Source organism: Mus caroli, unplaced genomic scaffold (genome assembly GCF_978045245.1).
Source record: "Mus caroli unplaced genomic scaffold, Mus_caroli_1 scaffold_19, whole genome shotgun sequence".
NCBI classification, from domain to species: Eukaryota; Metazoa; Chordata; class Mammalia; order Rodentia; family Muridae; genus Mus; species Mus caroli.
In genome coordinates, this window is record NW_028227274.1 from 22,842,574 (window position 1) to 22,862,722 (window position 20,149).

The following is a 20,149-nucleotide window of genomic DNA, read 5'->3' on the forward strand; positions in this document are numbered from 1 at the left end:
ACAGTGGGCACAGTCTGAGAAGGGATGAAAAGAGTCCGCGGCCTAGTGGTGGGACAAAGGAAGAGGCTTGGCTGACAGTGTGGCTGGATTCTGTGACACCTGACCTGCTGGCCCCAGGCCGTCTCTTTCTGCCTGCCTGTCCATTTTGCTGCCTCTCCTCTGGACTCCATCTTGCTTGCCTGGAGAGAAGCTGTGTTGTGGCTGTGTAGCACGAGACCACCAGGCATGTTTGGTCCTGGCAATCAGTGGGACGCAGACAGAAAATCAAATGTGTTGCTGTTTTACTCTGGCTCACCAACTCCCTCCACCCCCATGCCACAGAGCCATGTAGGGACCTGAGGGAGAGGACAGCCCAGTGGTAATGGAAGAGAGTATCTCTGCCAGCACCACCCCCTCCTTCCATCAAGAGCCTCTACTACTCCCTTCCTTATACAGAGCTGGCACCAGATCTGGACAGGAAGGCACTCCTGATGCAGGTATGTGGAGACCTAAGTACAGTGAGAGGAAGAGGCAAGAGGCTGCATGGATACTAACGTCCTGCATACTGCTGCACTCCAGCGTAGGCCTGCTGCAGGGGGTCGGCTGCGGTGGGGCTCTGTGCTGCAAGAAGGCAAAAGAGCAGAGGTCAGTGATGCTCACCCAAACTAGCCCCTGTCCCCACAGTGCCCAAAGAGATACCACTGTGGCTGTGCTGCCTTCCTAGTCATTGCAGGCTGTCCCTGAGACAGGGCAGCTGAGATGGGCACCTTGAGAGCTGGGTCTTGTTGGGGTTCTCTCTTTTGCACCCAGAACCTTGAGCAGATACACCACAGTTGCTCATTCTAACTGGAAAGTGCATTGTGAAGCTGGCCTGGGGTGGGGCTGAGATCAGTTCATGCAGAAGTTTATGCTGGCTGGGAAGAGATGCCAGACCATGAGGGTCTTGGTGGAGAGACATGATGGCCCTGTCTTGAAGAGGGATCAGGGATCCAGGGATACTCAGGCTGGGGGCTTTTTGTTCACAGATTCCCAAAAGAACGTAGGAGCCGTAAATTAAAACAAACAAACAAACACCACCAGCTTGTAGATTCCATAGGAGTGAAATAAAGGCTCTGGGAGGCCTCACCCTGACACTCTGTCCTTGTGCTGGGTAGTTTTTTGTTAACATGACAAAGCTCTGGGAAGAAGAGCTCCAAAAGAGAAAATGCCTCCATCAGACTACCCTTTAGGCAAGTCTGTAAGGACATTTTATTGATTAATAATGGATGTAGGAGGGCCCAGCTCATGGTGGGTAGTGCCATTCTTGGACAAGTGGTCCCGGGCTGTATAAGAAAGTGGGATGAGCAAACCATGGGGATCATTCCACTAAGCAGCACTCCTCCATGGCTGCTGCTTCAGTTCCTGGCTCCAGGTTCCTGCCTTGGCATTTCCCCACTGGATTGTAGCCTTTGATATTTTAGCCAAATAAACCTTTTGCTTCCCAAGTTACTTTTTATCATGGTTATTACCACAGCAATAGAAAGCAAAATAAATCTTTCCCCTTGGGTCTGCCAACAAGGACTTGGAGAAAGATACCTCCCAGAGAAATCAAGGAGCCAGAAAAAGAAAAGCCTTGTATCAAAACTTTAGCAAGACTATTGGGGGAACTGGGCTGGGGAAAGTTTTGCTTTATCTCTGGCTTTTGTTGTTGCTAAGATCTCAGTAGAAGAATAAAGGATGGGCCAGCAGTGTGTGCAGCCCTTGGTTACCAAGGACAGTGATGTTGACTGGAAGAAAGGTCTGGCCCAGGAAGATGTGTGGAGATAGCTGTCCACACACTGGAAGGACCCAACTCCATTATGTCGGAAAGGAACAGAAAAACCCTAGGTAGCAGAAAAAAAGGCCTCCTGGGATCAAGTGCCCTTTGACCCACGGCAGCCAGGCTAACTGCCTGTCAGGATTCAATGCCGTCAGTAGAGAGGACTCCCACACCCTTATGAGCTCTTGTCCATGAACCTTCAGCTAAATTTTCTCCAGAAAACAGCACCTGGGGTTCAGAGGAACATTGAGAACCACCTGGGATAAAAGTCTCTAGAGACAGGAAGGTGACAGATATAATACCTCCTAGGAATTGTGTGTGTGTGTGTGTGTGTGTGTGTGTGTGTGTGCACAGAAAGTGTGGCTCTACTTAGCAGGAGGAAGCTCAACAGGAATCCTGTGAGCTATTCCCTGCCTGAGACTGTCCCAACCCAAAGTCCAGTCCCTACATTTTTCCCACACTGGAGGCTAGAGCCAAGAATTCCAAGCTGTGATATTTGGCAGAGCTAATTTCTGCTCCCTCTCACCTGTCTCCTTTGCTTTCTTCTGAGCTCTCTAGAGTGGAAGCCATATCTGGTTTGTTGTTTCGGTCTTGCCAGATGCTCACCCATGCAACACCTTTATGCATGTAAGAAATGGTGCCCTTTTCTTACTGCACGAAGTTTGAAGCCAATGTGCAAAACAATCTGCACAACTTAGAGGCAGTGCCCAGCAGATTGCGAGGAGCTCCGTAAACAGTGCATTGGGAAGAAAGTATAAATAGTTCTTGGTGCTTGTCAGAGCCAGTTCTTTGAGTGTTGTGCATGGCCGTTAAAACCACACACATTATGTACTTTCAACATGGTCGTGAGCAAAATGGGAGAACAGAGAAGCGAGTGGGGCTAACATTTGGAGAGAAGCACGCAGAGACCCCTCTCTGCTTCTCTGCCTAACGACCTCATTAGTAACTGCCAAAAGTGAGCATTTTGAAGGATCTCGCTCATTACGGTGGCTCCAAACTACGCATTTAAAGATGGTAAATTAATTTTTTAATGTACTACATTTCTCCTTTCCTTCCCTTCATCCCTCCTCTGGATCTGTCAGGGAATTGTTTATGGGATGTGGCAGATTGTTACAGATAGGGGAAAGAAGTGTCTCCAAGCTCCATCAGAAAAATGGCTCACAGATGTGAGTGAGGGTGGGGATGGATTTGGAGGCAGGGAAGAGCGGAGGAAGACGACACCCAGATGTGCCAGCAGTAGCATATCCCAGGCGACAAGCCCGAGATTAGCAGGGTCACTTCTGCCTCTAGCAGGCCAAGCTCCTCCTTGACAACCTGTGCCAGCATGAGTCCCCATCCTTAAACAGCACACCAAATCTCCTTAAATAGCACAGATTGGCCTCCTGTGCTTATTGGGTCTACCTGCTAACAACCCTGCCCTTTCCCAGCAGGCCTTTTCCTGACTCTTGGTCTCCAGGACAGCTCATTCTAGGGCTGCAGGACTCTCACTTCCCTTGTTTCTCTAGTCATCTTCATTAGAGAACACTCCTTCTTGATCATACTCAGGTGTGCTGTTTAAAGATGGAGTAGGAAGGCGTGAGTATTGTACTCTCAACCCAACTTTGACCTCCTAGGGGACAATCCAATGCCCTGAAATTCTAGAATCTAGTGAAGACTTGGCTTTTATGACTCCCTTCCTCTGATCTCCAGAAAGGAGGACAGCCACATCTCTATTATGCTAGTCTAGGACTCGGGACTCTGCTCCCCTGCCCTGGTACCTGTCATCCTTTGTATAAGAAAGAAGAAGTGTTTCAGAACAGTCGCATGCTCTTGCCATGTGAGTTCCACTTAATTTGACAGGAGCAAACTCAATCAGCAATCAGAACGGGTCTTCATTTTCACAGTTCACCTCCTGAACACAGACCGAGGAGCTGTCCAACAGGAGCTGTCCGAAGTGCTGACTCTGTGTGTGTGTGTGTGTGTGTGTGTGTGTGTGTGTGTGTGTGTGTGTGTGCGCGCGCGCGCGCGCAAAGACTGGATTGGAATGTAATGTCTAGATGGTCCGTCAAAAAAAGCAAAACAAAACAAAACAAACCTTCAGTTCCTTCCCCAATGAGTCCTTTGTTATTTATCACTAAAGGTGGTTATTCTTTTAGCTCCTGCCCTCCTAGTTATTACAGCTCAAGTTCTTAATCAATTTGTAGTTACTGGCCTCTTTTTTCTACCTGGGTTGTACATTTACTTCCTGTGTCTTTTCTTCCTATACATAGTCCCTGGAATAGAATTTTCTTTTTTATTGATAATAAGACATTCCATATGTTAGGATTTTGGTCCTTTTTCTCTCATTACAGGGTTCCTGAAACTGGAAGGTGGCTGGCCCTCTTCTGTCACGTCTGTGGTTCCACCAGGGCATGATCAGAGGGCTGGAATTGTGTATTCCTTCTTCTAGCAGTGAGTCAAGGAAGAATGGACAAGATGTCTACTGCTCAGGGAAGGAAGGGCTTACCTGGGTAGGGGTGAATGCCATTGGCAAACACAGCTTCCGCAGCAGGCTGCCCATTGGCCTGAGGGGGGAGGCCGGTGAAGCCGTTCACCCCGATGGGGGACGGGATGCTAGGCACAGCTGGTGCAGTGATGCCTGGAGGGGTGCTGCCACCTGGTTTGGGGGAGGCAGAGGGATTGGAGAAGAGAGAAGGCAAGGGTGGCAAAGGTGAGGAAGACTGAGCATGGAGTTCTACTTTGCTACTTCCCAGGGCTTTGGGGCAGTTTGGGCCCTCATAGCTACCCTATCTTGGTGGCAAACTATGCCTTGGATTACATTCTTGAATGTAATGTTTTCATTCATCTCAGATTATTCATTGTTCAAGGCAGAGCCCCCTACCCCATGAAGATGTCTCTAACCACTGAGTGTTATTCTTGAACCTAGAGCATACAGACTTTCCTCAGCATTATTGACTCTGACCACACCTGGCCCTTTGTTCTTTTTCAGTAGCTCTTGGTCACTCTAGCCAAGTCAGGATTGGCTAGTCCTTTTTGGGTCTGTGACAGGCTTATCTGCCTCTCCCAAGAAGTTTTGCTCTTCAACCTGAGGAGAATTCTAGATCCTTACACTGAGGAAGAGGTGACAGTTCAGAGTCTAATCTCAGCCCTATTTGACTTCCTTCAGCAGAAGCAATAGTGGTGGTCATGGTAGTGATGATTGTGTTAGGGACAAATGACACATTCTGTGTTCCAGGTGGTGGATAGCAAGATAGAGGAATGTTAGTGTGCTGAGGCCCCACAGGATGGAAACAGTCCATCTCTGTACTGTAGCTGAGGCTGACCCACTTCCCAGACCCATGAGTGTCCCTGAGGTTGGGGACCAGAACTACATAATAGGGTGATGCTCTAGTTGAGCCCAGGGATATCTCAATCTTTTGTGGCTTTGATCTTGGAAAGAAATAGTTGGGCCTTACTGCTGTGGTCTGGTACAGAGAGCCAGAAAGCTTGGTCAGAGGGAGCCTACCATATGAGCTCATCCTTAGACTTAGAGCCAACAGCTTCTCAGTGTTGACTCGTTAGTCATTTGGAGCCAGATAGTTCTTTGTAGGCAGCTGACCTATGTATTGTGAGATGTGTGGCAACACCTCCCTGGCCTCTACACACTAGATGCTAGCACTCTCTGTTATGAGCTGTGGCAAACAAAAATGTCTGTGGACATTGCCAGATATCCTAGGGGTGGGAGGCAAAATTGTACTGGACAAGAGCCAAGAGTCAATCAAAAACATGTTTTGTGAGATGGGTTGATTCCAGTGCTTATCCATGGATGTCTCATGTGGTTCTCTAGCTGGTTGTGTAGTTTCTTGGAAAATGTCCACTCGTCAAGGTTGGCTTAAAGAGAAAGGCCATGGCGACTGTACAGGCAGAGCTATGCTGAACCTCAAATGGGAATGCTTTCATGTTATTCTCTTTTCCCAGACACTGACTGTTAATAAAGATAAAAATGAGTTGTTTTTAGACAAGGACCAAGGATGAACAACTTGAGAGAAACTACGTCCCCCTGAAATCTTATTGTGGATTTCATGGTACCCACATCTCATCTCCCCTTGGACACCTACAGATCAGAACATTTTTGAGACAAAGTACTTGGGCCTAGACCTTATGCGTTCTTGCTATAGAATGAATGAATGAATGAATGAATGAATGAAATGAATGAATGAATGAAACACTAGTAGCTGTAGTGATACCTGAGCCTGGGTCCTGATATTGTTTCCCCAGGTCAGAGACTGACTGGCTCACCTGAGGTTGGGGTCATAGGTGCGGCTGCCAGGCCATTCATGTTGAGGGCCGCCATCTGCTGCATTTGGGCGGCAGCGAAGGCAGCCATGGGATTCAGGTAGCCTCCTTGCGCGACCGATGCCATGAGGGCTGCTTGCTGCTGCATCAGCTGGGGCAGAGGGAGTGGAAAAAATATCACAGGCTTCCCGAGGGGCAGCCCTCCCACAAGGGGCTTAGCTCCTGGACACTGACTTCGAGCATCGGGGAACTGACACAATCTTCTGGTCTCTACCCCTAGAAAGCCCTGAGGCCTCCCTCTTGCCTGCCTTAGTCACCATTTTCCTGGGATCTGACTGGCTGGTTTAAAAAGGAACAGTAGGGTCTTTGGAGATCTGCATTTTGCAGGGTGAAGGAGAGAGGCTCACTCTTTTCTATGCTCCCCAGTCTGTGTAAGGCATGTTGTTTTGGAGAATGGCACCCAGATTCCTACAGACCTGTTGAATGAGCCATATGCAGTCAACAGGGTAAATTTCTGCTCAAATTTATCACATAGAAGAGACAAGAGAAACGTGACTAGACCCCCAAATGTTATTACAAAGGTGAGTGAGGACTGGGAAGGCTGCTATAAACGGTCAAAGCTAGACTCTGCTCAAGAACAGAGCGACATTTACAGGGTTAGAGCCAGAACCCTGGAGGACATCAGCACCGCCATGCAGTGATGGTGGTTACAGTCTGGAGGCAGAAGAGGGCAGTGTTTTAGAGAGGATACAGCTGTGGAAGACTCAAGTTGTTGGGGGCAGAGGCAGGGGAAGAGTGGGTACTTGAGGCTTTGAGTCACTTCACAATTCCAGCCAGAGGTGACTGAGAAAAACCTCTGTAAGTCAAGTTTGTGGAGTGAGGGCCAAACTCCTCACCATTACTGCACTGGAGCTCTCTAGCCTTCACATTGATTTGGAAGAGGGTGGGGTACAGGGGTGAACCATCTGGCTACCCCACCAAGGGTCTTCTCTGGGAACTCCTCCTCCTCAAAAATAAGGACAGCACCCTACCTCTTCCTGACAACCACCTCTACCTGGATTCTCCTCTTAACTCCTGAGACTACACTCGCTGACATTGTGCCTGGCAGTCTCTGCTCTGGGGACAGAACAATGTAGGCATCCCTGGGGCAACGGGAGCGCCAGAACAAACCCCTGCCCACCCTTGCCCCCACTTACTGCCTGAGCGTAGGCGCCATAGGCTCCGAAGGGGATGGCCATGGGGTTGAACATGCCCATCTGGCCAGCCATCTGCTGCATCCGTCGCATTGTGCGCTCCTTGTCAGTGTCTGCAAACTTGACCACCAGGCTGGAGGAGGCTCCCTGCAGCCAGGGTGGCACATGAGAAACACTTGTTCCAGTCTTCACCCCCAGAGTTCCTGCCCTGACCCGTCCCACCCTTCGCGCTTTCTGTGGGGTACTATACCGAGGTCACCCACAGGTTCCAAGTTTAAACCCCATCTTTTCTGGTTTGAAAAACAGTGGTAAGGTTGATGAGACCCTGCACGCACCCCGAGGGTCACACTCACAGGCATGGTCTGGCTGCCATGTAGAGCGTTGATGGCGGCTTGTGCCTCGGCATGGGAGGAGTACTTCACAAAGGCGCACCCTGTGGGGATAGGACAGGCTGAGCCATGGCCCTGAGGACCCAGGGAGAGAAAAGAGAGACATACCGGACAGAGACAGGGCGGGCAGAGAGGACGTTCCCTGCCCCCCATAAGAGCATAAAATGTGAAGGGGACAAGACCGTGACAGGGGCACAGAGCAGTGAGACCCACGGCCTCCACTCCTCTTGGTCTCCTCGAGGACCACCTGATGGTGGCACGAGCATCCTTCCCAGGCCTGAGTGAGCACGCGCACGCGCGCGCGCGCGCGCACACACACACACACACACACACACACACACACACACATATACACACACACACACACACACACACACACACCCTTGCTGTTGCCGTCCGGCCCGCGCAGGATAGTGCACTCCTCGATGTTCCCGAAGGCTTCGAAGAGGCGGCGCACGTCGTCCTCAGATTGTTGCTTGTTGAGCATACCCACGAAGAGTTTTCTATCTTCTAGAACAAAATTAGGAGATGCTTACCCGGGCCAGGAGAAGAGCAGAGGGGGAGGGGGAGGGGGAGGGGGAGGAGTCGCCGGTAAAAGGGCGAGGCCAGAGAGGGAGGGTAACGGGGATAGGGGAGGAGCTTGGAGGAAGCGGGAGGAGCTCACAGCCACACGGGGAGTGAGAGGGAGGGGCTGGTCGAGAGGTGAAGGAACTCAGCCAGCGCAAAAGCAACTGGGAGGATGAGGTAGAAGCTCCGCAGGACCGGATGGAGCTCACAGTCAGAGGTGGGTGGGGCGGGCGGGAGGAGCTTGGCTGGAAGCAGCGAGGTTACAGTGTGCGCGGGGTGGTGGTAGTGGCCGGGAGGATGGGAGGTGAGGACTGCAGAGCATCCAGAGCAAGTCTGTGTCAGCGAGGAGCAAGAGACAGATAGCAACGACTCCCTCTGCCTCCTCCTGCTAGAAGGCAGTTCTCTCTCTGAGAAGCCTAGTCCTGGGTCTGACGTCTGGCATAGGGCACAGGGGTCATATAGGATGCCTTGTGTGCTGTTCCTCCCTCTAAACCCCATCTTCCCTAGTGCAAAAATGAGGTGAAATAGGCAGTCTTCCTAGAACCTTGGCTGGTGACGTTTGCTCTGCTTGGAGGGTCCTGGGATAACTCCTCTTCTAGGACAGCCTATTGCCCAGTGTGTCTTGTAGTGTCTCTTCTCTCACTGCTTTGCCTGTGAGATTGGTTTCTGCTGGCTTTCCTCCCACATCCTATCTCCAGATGGCTCCCTGGAGAGAAATGCTAGATCTCTGTGCTGCAGCACAAGTCCTTCAATATCAGGCCCTCAATTTGATTATGGAACGAATGGAGGGACGGCAAGGAAAAGGATCAGAAGCAAAGCCCAGGGAGAAACTGGATGGGTAGAAATGAGAGAAAGAGGAAGGATAGAAACCTTAGCGCACTGGTTCTCAACCTTCCTAATGCTGCAATCTTTTAATACGGTTCCTCATGTTGTGGTGACCCCCAACTATAACATTATATTTGTTGCTACTTCAGAACTGTAATTTTGCTACCGCTATGAGTTGTAATGTAAATATCTGGTATGCAGAATATTTGATAGGCAACTTCTGTGAGTGAGAGGGGTCACAACCTACAGGTTGAAAGCCACTGCCTTAAAGAAAGGAAGCTGGGAGAGAGGAAGACTAGGAGTCCTTTGAGAGAAGGGTGGGAGCCTGAGACAGAAGAACGTTTCAGTACTTCCTGGGAGCATCTGAAGCTTGCCTCTGCCTCAGCCGGGTGCGCTTTAAGGACTCCAAGTTCATGGGCAGTATTTCCGAAAGACTAAACTCCTGTCGCTTCCTTATCCCTAGACCTTCCCCCTTAAAAATTCTCTTTCCTCCCTTCAGAAAGGCATGGCGCCTCCTTTCTGATGTAGCTTTAAAGCCTGGGACTCAGTTCCTCACCTCACCCTCCTGATGTCGGCATGTATTCCTTTATTGTCTCTGTGACAGCGTTCTGATTGCATTAAAATTCATCTCCAGTGCCTTTCTATCCTGCTTCTTCCCTGTGGCCAGAGGTGTTTCTCCCTTATTTGTTGTCCTTTCGCCCACCCGAGTCTCCCTTTGCTATGGAGTTCACTGGAGACCTTTTCAAGCATGCAGGGCGCCAAGCTGCCTCCTTGCTGACCACTTTGATGACCCCAGGGAAAACGTAGCTAGCTCACTTTTCCCAAAAGCGACAAGACAGCAAAACAGAACTGGCTCCAGACTTCTCCTTCTTCTCTGGCAAAGGCTACACAAGGCAGATGTTCCTATCTGGATCCTGAGGACCATTGGTCTGTACTCTTCCTTCCTCTTTGGATTTTGTTACCATGGAGTTAGTCCTAAGGCTTGTATTTCATTCATATCAAGGGCTAGGAAGATTCTGAGTCTGGAGTGGACCTTCTAGGCAGGCCTAGCATGTCATATTCAATTTCCTTGCAGCCCAGCTGTATAACTAACTGCCTCATGCCTCGGGTTTTCTAGGTCTATAAAATGGGAGCAATGTGGCCTTCCTGCCTATGGTTCTGGGAGTTGCTGGGGGGTGGGGGGAACAGTGCCTAGTGGAGAGTAATAGCAAAATTATTTGGGATTCTTTATGCTATAGGGAAAGGAAATGGATGCTGTTTCTCCTTGGTTTGCTCTGCCCTGATTTTTTTGGCCAAAAATTATCTCTGCTCTGGAATGTAGTGAGCCAAGGTCTCATCTACCCTCTGCTTCTAGATCCCGGGTGCCCCTGCTGCTCTTTTTCTCTTTGAAACCGGGAGTGTTGGTATCCTTGGATGTGCAGAAGTGCCTGGAGTTCTGGGAGCAGGCGAATGGCATCCTGGAAGGTAGGTGACAGTGCCAGAGAGGGCAGCTCCGCTCTGCATCTGGATGTCAGCCCCCCTGTGGGAGACAAGCTTGAGCTTGTCAGAGGACCCAGGTAAGTGTCAAGTGAAGGTGTGTATAGCCACCAGCGGAGGGGCCGAGCAGAGCATCCCAGGCCCTTCGGAGACTTACTGTGTGCCTGAGAAATGAATCTGAGATGTGACTCGGGATTGGGTGAGGGAGTGTTTGCTTTTGAGTTTTTCTCTTTCTGAAGGTGGAAAGGTTGTACCCGGGGATCCAAAGCTTTTGCATTATCGGCCCCAAATCTGTGCCATGAAGCCCCAGAGAATCGTCATGTCTGGATTCCTAATGGATGGTCACATCTAGTAGCTCTGGGCTATAAGCCAGTAGGGGCTAGTTTGGAGAGAGGACATGCTATGCCCAGAAGGCTCCCAAGAAGGTGGGCTAGAGATATGACCTGCAGACCTACAACCTGGAAAGTCTGAATAAGGAGTCAAGGGGACTCATGGCCACCTTTGTCACCTGCTCCCATGTGATTCCATAGCTGTAGGTGAGTATGTAGTGTTCCCTGTTCCTCTCTTCCTTCTCCTTATTCTCCCTGTCCCCCCTCCCCCTCCCCCTGCCAGGGCTTATATCTGAAACATATGCTGCTCTCCCTTATAATAAACTTTCGACTTTGTCTCACTCTGGCTAGCCTGAAATTCTTTCCCGCAGTGTAGTCAAGGATGTAGTGGAGATGCCTTCTGGTGTCAGGGCTTGCAAAAAAGAACCCTGGGACCTTGCTTCTCATTTGCCTCCTGTCTGCTCTCCCTGCCAAGCAGCACACAACACCTCCCGGTTCTTCCAGCCTGGGAGAGATTGATTATCTCAGAGCCCCAGTGTGACTCTGAGCTTTTTCCACCTATAAGATGCCCTGGGCTGAGCCTCCCAGGATGCTGGTGGAGTGTGTGAAAAGGCAGCAGAGTTGTTTGCAGGGATCTCTGGCTGAGCAGAGATGAAGACTCCTGCGCACACTCTTTGTCTAACCTGGTCTTCAGATCAGTGTGGCAGAAGGAAGGGTCCTTGTTACAACCAGAGAGTTTGTAACCCTGGAGCATTGCTGTACCATTAGACAAAAAGGGCTTGATAAGGACAGCCCTTGAATGGGCGCTTCAGGCTTTGGCTTGGCTTAGCCAGTCTAACCCCAGCACAGCCTCAACTGGGGAGCGCATTGTTGACCACACAGGGCAATTGGCACCAGAGGGGTCAGGGGTGGTTGACAACAGAGCGACTTAACTTGCCAGATGCCAACATCTTGGTGATAATGCTCAAATTCCAGTTAAATTTTCAAAGTCTGATTAACCTATTACCCTCAGCGCTAAACAATACTTCCTGCTTAAGGGTAGAGTGCTGCAGGGGTACCATGGACCTCGGTCAGATAGTGAATGCTGTTTTCTTTTTTTTACTGCTGCAGAATTTTCTCATCCCCTTTCCTCCAGGTGCTGTGGGGCATGGCGTGCATATTGATGAGGCACAAGCTAGGGAGAACCCTGGGGTTAAGGGGACCAAGGAGGAGAGTTAGAATCAATGGTTTCTGGTTATGTGGCTGGTGAGTAGGATGGCAGGAGGCAGAGGATGCTAAGACTGTGGACCAGTCCACATATGGCCATTGATGGAACTAGAGACATCTCTTCTACCCACAAAACTTTAACCCAGGTTCATAGAAGACAAGGGTCTGCAAACTCCTCCTCTGGGCGGAGCAAAGAGCACGGGTTGGTGGGAGGGGGAAAGAATTAGGGGGGGGGGCATCCCATGCTGGACTTTCCAGAATCTGTTGGGTATCATTTACTGTGTAATTGCTCCCCATTGAAGGTGCCTTCTTGGGTAAACCCCTGAAGCCCCACAGGCATGAATTTAGGGTGTGAGTATCAATTATGGATCAGCTAAAACCTTTCATAAGTGGATTACAGGGAGTCACAGTTGACAGAACAGGAAGAGCTAGGCACCCCGATAGGAAATGAGGCTTTTTTGAATCCTGCTTCTCATACTTTCTGGCTATGTAACTTTAGACAAGGCATGCACTCTGCCTGAGTAGAGCCAGATGAGGATAAAGTGAGCTGGGCTTTTCTGAAGCTCTTAGGACAGGATCTGTCACAGAACAAGTGTTCCATAAGTGCTCGTTACTGTCATTGTTAGCAGCCATCTCTGCTGCTCACCCACAGGGCTGCTGGATGTTAGGTAAAGTGTGGAGCACTGAACTGAGCAGCCATGTTAGTCTGAACCACCTAAGAAGTCCCAGATTTTCCTTACACCTTCCTGGTCATTGGCCAGTGTTTCTAGGACCACTGAGAGGCTCCCTAGCATCCTCTAGGATGCCTATCTGGATAGAGCCAAAACAAGGGACTCTGTCCTAGCTATGCTGACCATCTCCATATGACATTTCCACTAATTCCCCCAGGCCATATCATTCAAGCATCTATGGGTCCAAAGGGATGAGCAGGGACCACATCAACTCATCTGAACCTGCATCTGTGTGTACAGTTTTCAAGGTTGCCAGACTACATCCTTTCCAAGTCCAGAAGCCCCTGTGATCTCTTCCCTCTTCCCCACGGTAGCCCCTCACTGCTGCCAGTGGCAGCACCCAGCCTCAGACGTGTCCTCTACACAGGAAGGCCATGGACAGGGATCGACCTCCTTCCTGGATGGTCACCCTCTGCTTCGGTGATGCAGCCAGTTCTCAGTTTCCCTGGATCCACCAGGAGAGCAAAACCAGCTTTGGATCCCTCTGAAGCCAGCTGGCTGTCCCCTTCACTTGGGTTTCAGGGGTCAACTGGCAGAGCTCAGAAGAACTCTTGCGGGAGAGACCCAAGAGAGAGGAGAATAAAGCTCCCCTTCCTCTCTGCTCTACTTCTCCACCCTACCCCCCCGCTGTGACAGAGCTGGTGACAGGCAGCTGGGCTGGGCACTGCCTCCTGAGGATGAAAGGCTTATAGCCTGGGAAGAGGCTGAGGAGACATCAAACCAGATCAAAGGCTGCTGGGATGAGACTGCAATGGAATGCAAATGAAGACCCTCACCCCTCTGGCCCCCATGGGCAAAGGCAGTGCCAGGCCTTGATCTGACTGGTTCCCTCCAGGACTGGGTTGTTTGATGTTGGTGTGGGAGGAAACAGAAGCTATAGAAAGCATCCATTCCCCCTTCTCTTGCATCCCTTTAGCCAGCTTCATCCTCTGTTCTCTTCCCCTCCTTAGATGGAGGAGCCATCGCTTCCCATTGCTTTCTCTTTGTCTCTGATATGACCTCCAGGCCCTACTCTCTACTCTCCAAACAGCAGCTAGAGGGTAAAAGCAAGGTAGAGCCTGTCCTTCCTGTTGTCCACACAATAGCTTCTGTTTCTAGCAACTGTATAAAGCCCAACTCCACTCTGCTCTTCCATGAATGAGTGACCGGGCCTACTCATTAGCCAGTGACCAGTGGATCTGGCATGTAGTAGATTCTCAGTGAGCAGCTGCTGGCATGAGTGAATGAGTTTCCCCTGCTCTTGGGGGTTGGAGCTGAGGTGGGGCTGGGACTGGTGATAGGTGGAGGGTATGTGGTAATGACCTCAAAAATCCTTAGAAAGGAAGAAATGAGTGTCCCCTGGGCGTGAGTGTACACCTGCCTCAGTGAGAGCAGAGTCTAAAGCCAAGTTTCTCAACTTGTGAATCATGACACTTTTGGGTATCAAATGACTCTTTCACAATGGTCGCCTAAGGCCGTTAGATACCGCAGATATTTACATTATGATTCATAGAAGCAGCAGCAAAATTGCAGTTATGAAGTAGCAATGAAGTCATTTTATGGTTGGGGGTCACCACAGCATGAGAAACTGAATTAAAGGGTCACAGCATTAGGAAGGTTGAGGAGCACTGCTTTAGAGAGATGAGCAGTGTGGGCTTGAAGTAGGAGGGATCTGGAAGGTGGGAGCTGAATTCTGGGGGGCTCATGGGCTGTGGGGATTGCCAGGCTTTGCATGTGTGTGCAGCCTCTCTGCTTCCTCCTACACACATACACACACACACACACACACACACACCATATACACACCATACACACCCCTTTTTTCTTCTCCTTCCTTCCATCAACTGGTATCCGAGTACTTCTTCTCCAAGGGACTGAGCCCCAAGCCTCACCTTTGACACTTGGGGACCAAACACAACCTCAGACTCGGCTCATTTCCCTTTCTTGTGCCCACCAGGTCCCAAATAGGCTCTGTCTGTCCCATTCTTAGCACCACTAGTTTTCTACGGCTCACTGGAGACTCCCAGGCCCACCCTGGGAATCAGTGTCTCAATGTCTCTACATGATGAAAACTTGCAGGACTGCCCTCCAATGTCATGGAGTTTCTAATGCTCTGAGCGTGCCTGCTCTGATCCTGCTGTGTCAGCAGAACCTGTTCCATTTACCCAGCAGCGACCGGGACCCAGATATAAAAGTAAGTGCTCTACAGGCATGGCAGACACTATTCACAGAGTACAGATGAGGAACCTGAGCCACACCAAAGGTAAGGACCTATCTGAAGAACTCTGACTGAGACTTTGGAGAAGGCAGGACTCATGCCATGTGGCCTGAATGGAGCTGTAGTATCCAGGCTTCTTCTGTCATTCTTCATAGAAGATGGGATGACTTAGAGTTCTCACTCTCTGCTTTCTCCTTCCTCCATCTTTGCCCAGACAACTGGCAAATGCCCAGTAACCACCCTACTTTGTGTAGGCCAGGGCTCCAGCTCAGAGCCCAGAAGTGGGTGAATGGGTGGGGCCCTCACTACCCACTGCTCAGTTCCCAGGTATTAGCCTCCCGATCATTGCTCAAACCCCATCAGAGTCTTGTCCATGCCAAGATCCCTTGATATGAAATCTCCTGGGTGTCCACGATGTAAATCTCTTTGTTTTGGAGTCCACAGGCCACCTGGTCTGTACAGGAAGGATCTTTTCTCTCAGTCACACAGAAAGTCTGAGGTGTGGCACTGTTTCTTGAGTTGTGCTGTGAGGACAATCTCCCTCCCCTTCTAATGTCTTCTTCATTGCTTGGCTACTTTTCAGGCCAGAAGGGCAGAGCTTGAGACATATTTAAGGAGACCTAGAAGGTCCGGGTGTTTTACTACCTTCTAGAAGATGGGGAGCAAAGCAGAAATGGTTCCTTTATTATTGTGTTCTCTAAAGTCCCTAATGGGGGTTCTGAATTGGGCCAGATCCAAACCTTGAGGTTCTGTGCCTGTTCAGGGGCTGGGTGGAGAGTGTGATTGAGGCCACACCCACTTCTCTTGCTGCCAGCTCATCTTGACCTTCCATCTGTGAATTAGGCACATCAGGGCTCCCAGCAGGAGCATGGGACATGTGGTGGCTTTATCTAGAAGTCACCTTTTGCTGAGCAGGCAGTGCACAGTCATCTCTCCAGGTAACTGATTATACATTTGATCGGGTACATTATCCTTCCCAGGCGCACAGCACACAGCAGACGGCCCGGTGTTCTGTGGGGACTTCTCAGCAGCCGAACCCTGTTGTCTAATGGGGTTTCCACTGGCGTCTGGCACAGTAGCCTGCATTTCACCCATCACAGGATAATTTATAGCATAATAGGCCTTTTCCCCCCTTTATATCATGCTGGAGCATAAATTATGGCCAGTTTGTCCTCAGCTCTCAAGGAGACAGACAAAGCAGAGCTGTGTTCCAGCCAGGGGAGGGGGTTTCTACAGGGGGTGGCCTATGGTCTGGTCGTCCCCAAGAGAGGAGGGGGGCCAGGGGATAAGAGACCAAGGACTAGAATGCTGACAGGGCCACACCTAGCCACAGAGCTGGGGAAGAAATATAGGACCACTAAGAACTATTTGTCTCTACTAACTGCCAAGCAGAACCTAAAATTGAATCTTGCTGCTGGGGAGGAATAAAGCCCAGGCAGCTGTCACTGCCTGCAGACAACCTGGCCTGGTTGTAGGCTGACCCTCATGTGAGCCTCACATCCTCTCAGCTGTGGTTTGGCTTCCCGCAGCCTCAAAGAATAGGCATTCATAGCTTTGGTGTGTCCATGAGCCATCACAGTTCAAAGCACCAAATGAGGCCTGCTGAGGAGCAGGGTAAATGTCTGCCCTCTGGCCTTCCACCTTTTTTTTGTAATACAAAGGACGGGCCATTCTAGTAGGTGCTGGAGAAGGTGAGAGCTTGCATCTGGTTCACTGGAGTGGGCATGGGTATGTAAGCCCAGGGTCCAGAGCATTCTTTTACACGGCACCAAGAGGGACGGCCTGGAGACTGTGGCTCCCACGTCTGCATCTGGAGGAGACGCAGACGTCCTCCACGTCTGGAGGAGGGAGGAAGAAAGAAAGAAGAAGGATGAGGTCTTCAGAGGCCACTCAGCCCTAACACTTCCGGAGTGACCTAGTGTTGGGAACACCTCCTGAGTCCTCCCTGCTGCAGCCCCACTGACCTCCATGGGAGACGGGGATTCACCTCGAAAGTGGGCTTAGGTGCCTCCCTGGATCTCTTCAGAGCTTATGTCCTGTTCTCTCTTCATGGGAATTACTGTCCTTCAGAGTTAAGTGGTAAGAACCACAGATCTTATAGGGTGATGTTTCAGCTGTGCCTGCCATGAAGGTTACTTGGAAACTTACAAAATACAGATGCTTGGGGCTGGCCTCAACACCAGGGCTGATTGATTAATATGTGGTGTCCAGGCGTGAGCGTTTTGGGTTTGGTTTTAGAAAGCTACTCAGATAATACCCGTATGCAGCCATTGCTGGGAAGAGCTTCCAGTAGTAAGTTTCTCCTGGCGGAGGCCCCTATTCAGGCCTCACAGCTCTGGCTTCCCACCTGCCTGCAGGGCAAGGCAGGATTCTAGCTCCTGCTGGTGCTGGGAAGGATGGCAACACCACAAGCTCTATGCCCTGACACTGGAGACCAGCTATTCTCCCTGCCCCTTCCTGTCACTCACAGGATCATCCTGAACGATGCTGTCTGACTTTGGGTAGTAGAGAACGGAGAAGGTTCTATGTCAGCAGCCTTTCAGTGGCTTTTCAAACTCTCCCTCTTCCTCCTCTCTTCTCTTTTGCACCCAGCAGGCCAGCCCTGCTCTGAAGAGAAGTCTCAGCTCTCCTTTCATTATCCGGCCCCATTCTGCTTTCCCACATTGATTCGCCACCCATCCCTCCTAGAGTTGCTCTTGCCCTCTCTGCTGGAAACTAGAGGTCCCGTGTTTAAGTATACATTGTGTTAACTCATGACTGATAATGGAGTCTAGAGGGACACAGAGATGGATGGATGGTAGACATGATTAATAAAGGCTAGATCTCCAGATTAAATGTTAGATGATAGATAGATACACAGATGAGAGAAAAATGAGGGCTGCAAGCAGATAGATTTATGATGGATGGCACATGAAGAGCAATAGGTAAGTATGGATGGTGGATGGTTGTCAGGTTTCCTAGAACTTCAGATAAAGGCTCTGAATACAAAGGTCAGAAAACGTCACAATGTTGGCGTGTGGGTCCTTAAAAGAAGGAGCCCTTGCTTATTCCAGACCTGCCAAGAAGCAACCTGCCTTTCTACCCCAGGCCCTGACATTCTATGTTTCCCAATGGGCTTCTCCCTAGCACAGATTTTAATCAAGTTGGTTATTTGTGGACCCCTGAATATTTACATGGTTTCCCCGGGGTCTACTGGTGAGCCAAGGTCACCTCCTGAATCCCAGATGCACCCAATGAGGACCTCCCTTCCTGGGAGAAGAGGGATAGCTTCAGTCTAGGTGTTTCGTTCACAAAGACCAAGCCCGTGGTCTCTAACCCAATGGAGCGATTTGGCTTTTGAAGTTTGACAGGACTGATTCGGCCCTGTAATTAGATGGCAGGTGGTGGCCCATATGGTGTGTGCAGAGCTCTAGCTATTCATTCTCATGGTCAGAGATCATGGCCTTAGAAGAAACTGTGAGAACTAACTCATCTTTAGCCCTCACTATAGATCAAGCAAGCTCTGCATTGAGTACTCTGGCTTTATGAAGTGGGTTCCACTGTCACCCCATTTTACAGATATAGAAAGTGAGGTATAGAAGAGTTTAGTAGCTATCTGAAGGTCCCAGGGCTCATCATCAGCAGAATCAATCTGAATTCAGGTAGTTCGGCTCCTGAGTATTCATCTATGGTATAAAACGCAGCACCCCACCGCCACCCTGGGGGTGTTCATCAAGCCCTGATGGGCTCAGGAAGACACACAACTCTGGGAACTGCACAGCAAACATTATATCTAACGACCAATAGAATCAGAAGGGGGAATGTCAGTTTGCTCTAGGAAACTAAGTAGTCACCATTGGTGCATGGCTGGCATGGTAAACAACAAAGGAGACTGTTCTTGCCATTAAAGGGGGTTTTCTAGGGACTTCTGTTAGGCACTTTGGCCATTACGAAGTTCATTTGACAGAGAAACAGAAAGGAGATCTTATGTGCCCCAGAACCCTACATGCCAGCCCCGAGCTGTCCTGGTTCCCACTTATTATTTACTCAGTCACACAGTCATTATGTCAACAAATTATGTACAATACACTATTGCCAAGGTAGGCTGAAGGAGGCCTGACAGAGCGGGCTGAGCTATCACAGAGCAGGAAGAATTTGCCAGACTCCAGCATTTTCATGGCTGAAGGCAATGACCCATAAGGCTGAATACAGAATAAGAAAGGGGCTATTCCACCCAAGCCCAAGCCAAGCAGGCTGAAGAGGCTGATGGAGAAAGAGGAGCTTGAGAGGACAAAGGCCTATTTCCCCTTTCTGGGGCAAGATGGGGGAAGAAGGAAATCTAGAGAATAGAAAAATGCAGAGTCACAGCTCAATTACAAGGAACTCGAAAAGTGAGTTTTGAAGAGGAAGGTATGACCTTCCCCCTGACAGCCCTCAAAGGAAGTGACCCGGCAGGATAATTTTTACCAAGTCCACTTTGATGAAACAGGTAACTGGGAGTGAAGAAAACAGCTGAAGCCTCCGGCTCACTGGCTCCCTCTTCTGCCAAAGCCAGACATCTTCCAGTCTGTTTTGTGTCCTGTTTCAGGACTGCATGATCCCTGCCCCCATTTGATTAAGAGCAGCTAACTAAGGCTCAGGGAGGCTAAGTAGCAGGCTGAGGCTCACACTGGTGGTAAGTGCTGGAAGGATTAGAGCTGCTGTCTGGAAGCTGGACCACACCTTCACTGCTCTGTGCAGCAACACGCTGCTCCTGTGCACATGGCTGTCAGTCTATCTTTGGAGGTCATTTCCTTCTCTTCTCTTCAGACTGGGTTTTGAGATGGGGTGACTTGCTATTCCAGCGAGACTGATCTAGATAGAAAACACCTTTTATGGTCAAGAAGAGCAGCTAAACTTCCGGGTCTGCATGTATTGTCTTGGGATAGAAAAGGAGAAGGTGGATGAGTAGCTGGATAAAGGATTAGGGGTGAGGGTGACTGGAGATTGGAGCTATGGTGACATTCAAACCGGGAGGCAGAAGAGAGCAGACTGGCTGTGGGAAGGCCATGGTGGGGCCAGTGGCTGAATATACAACAAGAAAGGGGCTGTTCCACCCAAGCCCAAACCAAGCTAGTTGAAGAGGCTGATGGAGAAAGAGGAGATTGAGAAGGCAAAGCTGAGGCTCTCTGGATCCACTCTGGGCAGAAAGTGCTCCCGTTTGTTCTCATTGTCTTCAGCTTTGTG

At 50.1% G+C, this 20,149-nt stretch overlaps 1 protein-coding gene across 49 annotated transcripts in view; it reads right to left on the reverse strand.

The window, feature by feature from the left end:
• Celf4 (CUGBP Elav-like family member 4) overlaps window positions 1–20,149 on the reverse strand; it is a 276,613-nt gene that overhangs the window by 16,739 nt on the left and 239,725 nt on the right. For 25 of the 49 annotated variants that reach the window (XM_029471953.2, XM_029471924.2, XM_029471938.2 and 22 more), the window contains exons 4-9: window positions 7,995–8,120; window positions 7,578–7,657; window positions 7,228–7,371; window positions 6,035–6,182; window positions 4,263–4,412; window positions 535–600 (exon numbers count right to left, since the gene is read on the reverse strand). In XM_029471953.2, coding sequence (XP_029327813.1) covers window positions 535–600; window positions 4,263–4,412; window positions 6,035–6,182; window positions 7,228–7,371; window positions 7,578–7,657; window positions 7,995–8,120 — 714 coding nt within the window. Of the gene's footprint in view, window positions 1–534; window positions 601–4,262; window positions 4,413–6,034; window positions 6,183–7,227; window positions 7,372–7,577; window positions 7,658–7,994; window positions 8,124–20,149 lie in introns of all 49 variants that reach the window. The other 24 variants (XM_029471942.2, XM_029471922.2, XM_029471921.2 and 21 more) reach the window with 1 other exon arrangement.